General features: G+C 45.6%; 1 protein-coding gene across 1 annotated transcript in view; it reads right to left on the reverse strand.

The window, feature by feature from the left end:
- LOC145867110 (tripartite motif-containing protein 16) overlaps window positions 1–8,982 on the reverse strand; it is a 13,470-nt gene extending 4,488 nt beyond the window's left edge. The window contains exons 1-3 of the mRNA XM_082971156.1: window positions 8,336–8,982; window positions 7,808–7,903; window positions 1,482–1,715 (exon numbers count right to left, since the gene is read on the reverse strand). Of these exons, the coding sequence (XP_082827282.1) occupies window positions 1,482–1,715; window positions 7,808–7,903; window positions 8,336–8,932 (927 nt within the window). The 5' untranslated portion in view covers window positions 8,933–8,982. The remainder of the gene's footprint in view (window positions 1–1,481; window positions 1,716–7,807; window positions 7,904–8,335) is intronic.
- Window positions 8,983–10,957: the final 1,975 nt, after the last annotated feature.

Genomic DNA, 10,957 nt, shown 5'->3' on the forward strand with positions numbered 1-10,957 from the left:
GAGAGACAGAGAGAGAGAGAGACAGAGAGAGCAGAGACAGAGAGAGAGATACAGAGAGAGAGAGACAGAGAGAGAGAGACAGAGAGAGAGAGACAGAGAGAGAGAGAGACCAGAGAGAGAGAGACAGAGAGAGAGAGACAGAGAGAGAGACAGACAGAGAGACAGAGAGACAGAGAGAGAGAGACAGAGAGAGAGAGACAGAGAGAGAGAGAGAGACAGAGAGAGACAGAGAGAGAGAGGAGGGACAGAGAGAGAGAGAGACAGAGAAAGACAGAGAGAGAGGGGACAGAGAAAGACAGAGAGAGACAGAGAGACAGAGAGAGAGGGACAGAGGGACACCGAGAGAGACAGAGAGACAGAGAGAGACGCGGAGGGACACGGACAGAGGGACACAGAGAGAGGGGCAGAGGGACACAGACAGAGGGACACCGGGACCCAGAGAGAGGGGGACACGAGACAGAGGGACAGCGAGAGAGACACAGAGAGAGAGGGACACAGAGAGAGGCACAGAGGGACACAGAGATAGAGGGACACAGGGAAAGAGAGAGAGAGGGACAGAGACAGAGGGACAGGGGGACACAGACAGAGGACAGGGAGAGACACAGAGCAGAAGGGACACAGAGACAGAGAGGGACAGCGAGAGAGAGAGAGGGACAGCGAGAGAGAGGGACAGCGAGAGAGATCGAGGGGACAGAGAGAGAGAGGGACAGCGAGAGAGAGAGAGAGGGACAGAGAGAGAGAGGGACAGGAGAGAGAGAGAGAGGGACAGAGGGAGAGAGAGAGAGAGGGACAGAGAGAGAGAGAGAGAGAGGGACAGAGAGAGAGAGAGAGAGGGACAGAGAGAGAGAGAGAGAGAGAGAGACAGAGAGAGAGAGAGAGAGAGACAGAGAGAGAGAGGGACAGAGAGAGAGAGGGACAGAGAGAGAGAGGGACAGAGAGAGAGGGACAGAGAGAGAGAGAGAGAGCGAGAGGGACAGAGAGAGAGAGAGAGGGACAGAGAGAGAGAGGGACAGAGAGAGAGAGGGACAGAGAGAGAGAGGGACAGAGAGAGAGGGACAGAGAGAGAGAGAGAGAGGGACAGAGAGAGAGAGAGAGGACAGAGAGAGAGAGGGACAGAGAGAGACAGGGACAGAGAGAGAGAGGGACAGAGAGAGAGAGGGACAGAGAGAGAGGGACAGAGAGAGAGAGAGAGAGAGAGAGAGGGACAGAGAGAGAGAGAGAGGGACAGAGAGAGAGAGGGACAGAGAGAGAGAGGGACAGAGAGAGAGAGGGAGAGAGAGAGCGGGACAGAGAGAGAGAGAGACAGAGAGAGAGAGGGAGCGAGAGGGACAGAGAGAGAGGGACAGAGAGAGAGAGGGACAGAGAGAGAGGGACAGAGAGAGGGACAGAGAGGGACAGACCAGGACAACATAATGAATGAGATGAATAGTTTCACATGATAGTTCAATTTCATATCACATGTAACAAGACAGTTTAGTTACCTGGAGGAAATGGATGTGATCCTCTGTGTGTGAGAGCTGCTCCAGCTCAGTGCTTCTCTTCCTCAGCTCAGCTATCTCCTGCTTCAGTTGCTCCAGGACTCCTTCAGCTTCACTCACTTGATCCTTCTCTTGGGCTCTGATCAGCTCCTTCACCTCAGAGCTCCTTCTCTCAATGGAGCGGATCAGCTCAGTAAAGATCTGATCACTGTCCTCCACTGCTGCCTGTGCAGAGCGCTGTTAAGAGAGAGAGAGAGAGAGAGAGAGACAGAGAGAGAGAGGGACAGAGAGAGAGAGAGAGAGAGAGAGAGAGAGAGAGAGAGAGAGAGAGAGACAGAAAGAGAGAGAGAGAAAGAGAGAGAGAGAAAGAGAGAGAGAGAAAGAGAGAGAGAGAGAGAAAGAGAGAGAGAGAGAGAAAGAGAGAGAGAGAGAGAGAGACAGAAAGAGAGAGAAAGAGAGAGACAGAGGAGAAAGAGCGAGAAGAGAGAGAAGAGAGAGACAGAGAGAGAAAGAGAGACAGAGAGAGAGAGAGAGCGAGAGAGCGAGAGGAGAGAGCGAGAGAGCGAGAGAGCGAGAGACAGAGAGAGAGAGCGAGAGGGACAGAGAGCGAGAGAGCGAGAGACAGAGAGAGAGAGAGAGAGAGAGAGACACAGAGAGAGAGAGAGAGAGAGAGAGGGACAGAGAGATAGCAGTTAGTTAATAGTATCTCTACTTGCAAATTCATCTTCTGCACATCTATCACTCCAGTGTTTAATTGCTAAATTGTAATTATTTCGCCACCACAGCCTATTTATTAACTTACCTCCTTTATCTTACCTCATTTACACAACTGTATATAGACTTTTCTATTGTGTTATTGACTGTACGTTTGTTTATTCCATGTGTAACTCTGTGTTGTTGTTTGTGTCACACTGCTTTGCTTTATCTTGGCCAGGTCGCAGTTGTAAATGAGAACTTGTTCTCAACTTGTTCTCAACTAGCTTACCTGGTTAAATAAAGGACTTGTTCTCAACTAGCTTACCTGGTTAAATAAAGGACTTGTTCTCAACTAGCCTACCTGGTTAAATAAAGGACTTGTTCTCAACTGGCCCACCTGGTTAAATAAAGGACTTGTTCTCAACTGGCCCACCTGGTTAAATAAAGGACTTGTTCTCTACTGGCCTACCTGGTTAAATAAAGGACTTGTTCTCAACTGGCCTACCTGGTTAAATAAAGGACTTGTTCTCAACTAGCCTACCTGGTTAAATAAAGGACTTGTTCTCAACTGGCCCACCTGGTTAAATAAAGGACTTGTTCTCAACTGGCCTACCTGGTTAAATAAAGGACTTGTTCTCAACTGGCCTACCTGGTTAAATAAAGGACTTGTTCTCAACTGGCCTACCTGGTTAAATAAAGGACTTGTTCTCAACTGGCCTACCTGGTTAAATAAAGGTGGAATTAAATAAACAGTAATGGCATTACCCTGGCAACACAGAGAAAACATGATGAACAGTCTGTCATTGTAGAAAACGGACAACCCCTCCCCAACTCCCAGGTCAACCCGAGCCAATCAGCTATTGGTGTCCAGGGCTCCATGTAATACCCTCCACTGGATGACCCCTGACCTTTCCAGCACTGGGAGCTTATAGAGCACCCTCCACCTATACCCTGCCATGCTCTCAGCCCCCACAACCCCCTGCCTCTGATGCCCCTTCCCTCCCGCTAAGCCCACCTCCGTACGGTACAGTAGCCTCTGTGCTGCTTTGAGTCAGAACGCTGCCACCCTGCTCTCCAGGTCCACCAAACCCAGTGATCAGTGGTTCCTCCCAGACCCACGGCCCAGGCACCCCCCCCCCCCTCCTCTCGTGTGGGTCTCAGCAGCTGCCAGGCCCTCAGTACTGCAGCGTAGAAATCAGAGACCCCTGTTGTATTGAGTCTCTCCGGCCGCATGATGAAGAGCTGCTGATCCAGCCACAAACCCAATTCAGTTTTCCCTAAATGGCACCAAAAAAACCTACCTTTTAATTTACCACTAAAACCTGTTCTTAGGACCAAGCCATAAAAACTGTATTATAATAATAACTGGTTTACGTTTTAACTACCAACAATTGGTAAAAACTTTCCCCTTTCGGAAACAATGGGACGACCTCAGAGTTGACAAGGTAAAACTCTGTTGTTCTGCCGCTGAACAAGGCAGTTAACCCACTGGTCCCCAGGAGGCCGTCATTGTAAATAGAATTTGTTCTTAACTGACCTGCCTAGTTAAATAAAGGTTTCATTAAAAAGTCTGGCAATAACTTAACTTTTCATTATTTAGACAGACTCCTCTAAATAATAAATATAATAAAATAACAAAAAAAACAGTTAAATGCTAAGTACTATACATAGGTTTTATTTAAAAAATAACAATAGAACCTATTTAGTACTATAATGGTATTTACTAACATAATATTATTACTATAATAGTTTCTAAAGGGGTTGTAGGCTACCCTACCCTAGAATTAGGGTTCAGGATAAAACAGGTTATACGTAGGGTTAGAGTTTCTGTACAGCACTTTGTGACATCTGCTGATGTAAAAAGGTCTTCATAAATACATTAGATTGATTGTTAGGTTCAGGGTATTTAAAGAGATAAACTGTATGGGTTTATATCTCTCTTGCTCCTCCCTGTGGTCTTCTGTGGGAACTACATACCTCATTCACCACACTTGATAGGCTCATAATCTGAGGTAGCAACTGAGTCAGAGCTACAAATCAATGATCTCCACCTATCCATTAGGTTTACAACTCAGTGAACCTGCGCAGCATTCTCTCTATTTGATGTCTACGAACCAACAGATTTCAACGATTATCATATTACCCAGCAGCCATTTAGAGCTGTAACCTAGTTAATAATAAGTTACCTGAGGTAACCTACAAGGATAGTTAATAATCAGTTACCTGAGGTAAACCTACAAGGTTAACGCGGGCTGGAAGAGAATTACTTCAAAACCACAGCAAACAGCTGGGACATATAGTAATATTATATATATATATATAATATTATATCACTGGGCTCCTGTGTGCTAACAAACCCTGTGTACCACCCCTCCCCTGTTTAACCTTGAATTTCGTTCAGAAAAACACTTCCACATTTAGCAAAACGAACCAACTCTTTACGGATCTGTTCGGTGGTAATAAACGGAGGCAGATTAGACACCACTACTCTTGTCGAAATCAGCACCAACACAACCCCTCACATAAATCATACTGGTAACTAGCCGGGTAATAAGACTCACCTTTTACATTACCACAACCACCGCCTTGTTCATTCTGGATACAGAGTGTATATGTTCCTCTCCCACCTGTTCACCGACCAGGATCAATAATTCCTCCACACCATTCTCCACAACGCACCTGAAGAGACAGCGTTTCTTCTCCACTCGGTTGAGGACATCAAACTACCCTACTCCCTCCTCAACTCTAACCGATAAACAGAGGAAACCGATAAACAAACCCTCCCACCATGACAAAATACATTTGGAAAATAGGCAAAAGAATAGCTGCACTCTTTACGAACGACAAAACCTCACGTTACCAACTTCTTCTTCTTCTTCTATGGTATAATGGCGGTCCTCAAACCAACGTTAAAGGAGCATGGCGCCTCCTACTGTGCTGGAGTGTTCAATCACGGTTTACACCATTTCTAAATCCTCCTACCTAACTCAGTACTTCTGAGAAAATAAAAAAGATCCCTACTAACTTCTAATAGACCCTCCCCCATCCCCCAAATCCCAAGGCCAACTAACCCTACACTCATTAAAACCCACTACCCCATTCCACTACTTTGACCCTATCTGCTCCTGCACCAGGCCAACTAACCCTACACTCATTAAAACCCACTACCCCATTCCACTACTTTGACCCTATCTGCTCCTGCACCAGGCCAACTAACCCTACACTCATTAAAACCCACTACCCCCATTCCACTACTTTGACCCTATCTGCTCCTGCACCAGGCCAACTAACCCTACACTCATTAAAACCCACTACCCCATTCCACTACTTTGACCCTATCTGCTCCTGCACCAGGCCAAGTAACCCTACACTCATTAAAACCCACTACCCCATTCCACTACTTTGACCCTATCTGCTCCTGCACCAGGCCAACTAACCCTACACTCATTAAAACCCACTACCCCCATTCCACTACTTTGACCCTATCTGCTCCTGCACCAGGCCAACTAACCCTACACTCATTAAAACCCACTACCCCATTCCACTACTTTGACCCTATCTGCTCCTGCACCAGGCCAACTAACCCTACACTCATTAAAACCCACTGCCCCCATTCCACTACTTTGACCCTATCTGCTCCTGCACCAGGCCAACTAACCCTACACTCATTAAAACCCACTACCCCATTCCACTACTTTGACCCTGTCTGCTCCTGCACCAGGCCAACTAACCCTACACTCATTAAAACCCACTACCCCATTCCACTACTTTGACCCTATCTGCTCCTGCACCAGGCCAACTAACCCTACACTCATTAAAACCCACTGCCCCCATTCCACTACTTTGACCCTATCTGCTCCTGCACCAGGCCAACTAACCCTACACTCATTAAAACCCACTACCCCATTCCACTACTTTGACCCTGTCTGCTCCTGCACCAGGCCAACTAACCCTACACTCATTAAAACCCACTACCCCCATTCCACTACTTTGACCCTATCTGCTCCTGCACCAGGCCAACTAACCCTACACTCATTAAAACCCACTACCCCATTCCACTACTTTGACCCTATCTGCTCCTGCACCAGGCCAACTAACCCTACACTCATTAAAACCCACTACCCCCATTCCACTACTTTAACCCTATCTGCTCCTGCACCAGGCCAACTAACCCTACACTCATAAAAACCCACTACCCCCATTCCACTACTTTGACCCTATCTGCTCCTGCACCAGGCCAACTAACCCTACACTCATTAAAACCCACTACCCCCATTCCACTACTTTGACCCTATCTGCTCCTGCACCAGGCCAACTAACCCTACACTCATTAAAACCCACTACCCCCATTCCACTACTTTGACCCTATCTGCTCCTGCACCAGGCCAACTAACCCTACACTCATTAAAACCCACTACCCCATTCCACTACTTTGACCCTATCTGCTCCTGCACCAGGCCAACTAACCCTACACTCATTAAAACCCACTACCCCCATTCCACTACTTTGACCCTATCTGCTCCTGCACCAGGCCAACTAACCCTACACTCATTAAAACCCACTACCCCATTCCACTACTTTGACCCTATCTGCTCCTGCACCAGGCCAACTAACCCTACACTCATTAAAAACCCACTACCCCCATTCCACTACTTTGACCCTATCTGCTCCTGCACCAGGCCAACTAACCCTACACTCATTAAAACCCACTACCCCATTCCACTACTTTGACCCTATCTGCTCCTGCACCAGGCCAACTAACCCTACACTCATTAAAACCCACTACCCCCATTCCACTACTTTGACCCTATCTGCTCCTGCACCAGGCCAACTAACCCTACACTCATTAAAACCCACTACCCCATTCCACTACTTTGACCCTATCTGCTCCTGCACCAGGCCAACTAACCCTACACTCATTAAAACCCACTACCCCCATTCCACTACTTTGACCCTATCTGCTCCTGCACCAGGCCAACTAACCCTACACTCATTAAAACCCACTACCCCCATTCCACTACTTTGACCCTATCTGCTCCTGCACCAGGCCAACTAACCCTACACTCATTAAAACCCACTACCCCCATCCCACTACTTTGACCCTATCTGCTCCTGCACCAGGCCAACTAACCCTACACTCATTAAAACCCACTACCCCATTCCACTACTTTGACCCTATCTGCTCCTGCACCAGGCCAACGGCCTGGGAGGACGGGACACCACCACTCAACACACCCTGGAACTCTTCTGAAGTCAAATCTAGTATGACCAAATACTTCTCTGCAGCTGCCACCAAAACATATTTTTTTTCTGTGATTTACATTCCATTTCTGCGGTACAGTTGATAACCATTTCCTATGAACACTAAGAAGCCAACCTTACTGAAGCATATATCACTGGTTGGCCCATCCCTCTGTGCTGTCACAGATCTACTACTCACAGGGATCCTCTCAGGATCCCTCAGCCTTGACCCATCCTCCTCTACTTTCTTCACTGCCTCAGCAGTGACAACCTGTTCCCAACAGTGGGGTCAGTGGGATTGGATAGGGGCCCCTCTACCTCTCTCTCTCTCTCTCTCTCTGACTGGAGGAGACAGGTGAAATGGTGTGTCTCCTCTGGTCAACAATACTCACCTTGAGAGACTCCACAGCCTGTTGGAGCTCCTTCAGCTCCTTCTCTCTCTCCTGGAATCTCTGCTGGACCTTCTGCTGACTCATCCCCAGCTGCCTCTGTGGAGAATCACTCTTCAATGAGCTATCAAGCTTTATTAGTCCAGTAGATCAATAGTATAGTAATGTGACATAGGGCCCATAGAGAGGAAGGTCTAAAAAATGGATGGTCCATTTACTAAATGATATTTATTTGTTGCTATGTGAATGATTATAGTTTTTATGGTAGGACTACATGTATCAACAGGTTGAGACTGAACTTTGGACTCATAAAAGGGCATTCAGAATGATAATAGTGTTTGACATTATAAAATGGTGATACATTTGGAGAATCTGGGTTAACATATCTATATACTCAAGGTTTGTGTTCATATTTGTTCTGCTGAGGATTCATTTCATTTCAATGATCTCATATTCAAACAGCCTTAGTTCCTACTGTATCTTTAATTCTTTGTTTATCAGACAGTCACCAACAAGTTGTTCTGGTCTTACCTGTTTCTCAGTCCTCTCTGCTGCAGCTGACACTGTATCATGGCCTTTATGTTCATCCATTGTACACAGATAACAGATACACTGCTGATCGGTACGACAGTAAACCTCCAGCAGTTTGTCATGATGAGAGCAGATCTTCTCCTGTAGTTGTGCGGTGGCTTTGACCAGCTTGTGCTTCTTGAAAGCTGGAGATTCGTAGTGAGGTTGGAGGTGAGTCTCACAGTAAGAGGCCAGACACGCCAGACAGGACATGAGGGCTTTCTGCTTTCTGGTCCCAGTGCAGACATCACACGCCACATCTCTAGGTCCAGCATAGCACAGAGCAGGAGGGGGAGCAGCCTGGAGTCCTGTCTTCTTCATTTTCTCCACCACCTCAGCCAACATGTTATTTTTACTCAGCGTAGGCCTTGGACTGAAGGTCTGTCTGCACTGAGGACAGCTATAGACCCCTTTCAGAACATCCTGATCCCAGCAGCCCTCAATACAGCTCCTACAGTAACTGTGTCCACAGGGGATGGTGACTGGTTCCTTCAGTAGATCCAGACAGACAGAACAACAGAACTGGTCCTGGTCCAGCAGAACTCCCTGTTGAGCCATTTGGACGGTTGTTCACTCTCACACAGACAGACGACACAGAGACTCAGATCAGTTTCGTTTCCTCAGAAGAGAGTTTGTGAAGGGGGATGGACTACCTGGTTCTGCCAGAGGGGTGGGGTTAGAGGGAGGGAGGGTTTAGAGGGAGGGAGGAAGAGAGAGGAACTGCATGCAACAGCAAGAGGGAGACAAATAGTCTTGTTCCTTGGTTAGAGCCCTTAACATGGAACACATGACATAATGAATCTTAAAATGTGAGTTGTTAGAATATATGAAGGGTAACAGTTTTCTATGAAGTACGTATGTATCATTATTTTAATCACCTTTATAATGCCTTATAAATCAATAAGTCCTGAGGAGGTGTGATATATGGTTATTATACAGTACCACGGCTAAGGGCTGTGAACTGTTAATTGTGAAGTGGCTCAATTACATTATCATATGAAATGTAGAGGATCACTACACTATAGAGGAACTATGATACAATTACATTATCATATGAAATGTAGAGAATCACTACACTATAGAGGACTATGATATAATTACATTATCATATGAAATGTAGAGGATCACTACACTATAGTGGAACTATGATACAATTACATTATCATATGAAATGTAGAGAATCACTACACTATAGTAGAACTATGATATAATTACATTATCATATGAAATGTAGAGGATCACTACACTATAGAGGAACTATGATACAATTACATTATCATATGAAATGTTAAATGTAGAAGTATAATATCTGAATATTGATATATTGAATTTGACCTGACCACGTCCAGTCAGCTCCATTTATATGATTAAACTGACACCAACCTGTCTCAGTAGTAGTAGACTGTTAGGAGTGTTTTACTGTCATTCACTATACTAACATTACACCAACCTGTCTCAGTAGTAGTAGACTGTTAGGAGTGTTTTACTGTCATTCACTATACTAACATTACACCAACCTGTCTCAGTAGTAGTAGACTGTTAGGAGTGTTTTACTGTCATTCACTATACTAACATTACACCAACCTGTCTCAGTAGTAGTAGACTGTTAGGAGTGTTTTACTGTCATTCACTATACTAACATTACACCAACCTGTCTCAGTAGTAGTAGACTGTTAGGAGAGTTTTACTGTCATTCACTATACTAACATTACATTTAATTTATCTACACACTTTACAATTATCCCTGGCAGGATTCTCACCTTGAAACTTCATTGAGATTTTTTTCTGTTCTGTTGTGTATATTCTGATGGATGAGGCCTGAGCTGGAATGTGAAGCTAACTGAAGCTGGCTAGCTTTAGAAAACCAGTATATCAAGCCTGTATCATAGTATACCCCTCAGGCTACGTTCAGGTTTCAGCAAGAGGCAGGTATCAACATGCCGAGTCGTAGGCGACAACCTGGGTTGTATTCATTAGTTTACTCCACAGCCAACAGTTTTAAGATATTAAATAACATAAACTGTTTACTCTAAACGCTGTACAACGTGACCTAATCGGTTTCTGTTGCCAAACGTTTTGCTACGGTGGGCACTAATGAATACACACAACCTGTTTTGAGGAAGTGTAAGTTGTTGTTAGTCTCTCGAACAATATTTATTAGTCTCTCTTTCACACAACATACCTTCCTGAGTGAAAGGAGTTAACTGTAGATTATAAAGAGAAAATGTTTGTTTGTTGCTTGTTGTGTTTTAAGCCTGTTTTGAGAGGACAAGTCTATAGACCTATGATACAGTACACTCTTAGAATAAAGGGTTCCAAACGGGTCCTCCGGCTGTCCCCATAGGAGAACGCTTTTGGGATCCAGGTAGAACCCTTCTGGCTTCCATGTAGAACCCTCTGTGGAAAGGGTTCTTCACGGAACCCAAAAGTGTTCTACCTAGTACCAAAAAAAGGGTTCTACAAAGGGTTCTCCTATGGGGACAGCCAAAGAACCCTTTTAGATTGTAGATAGTGTAGGAGCGATCACCCTGGGGCACACAGATGGGCACAGAACGAATTCACCCCACGGATCTAATTTATATC

Source organism: Salmo salar, unplaced genomic scaffold (assembly GCF_965601325.2).
Source record: "Salmo salar unplaced genomic scaffold, fSalSal1 ptg000206l, whole genome shotgun sequence".
Lineage (NCBI taxonomy): Eukaryota > Metazoa > Chordata > Actinopteri > Salmoniformes > Salmonidae > Salmo > Salmo salar.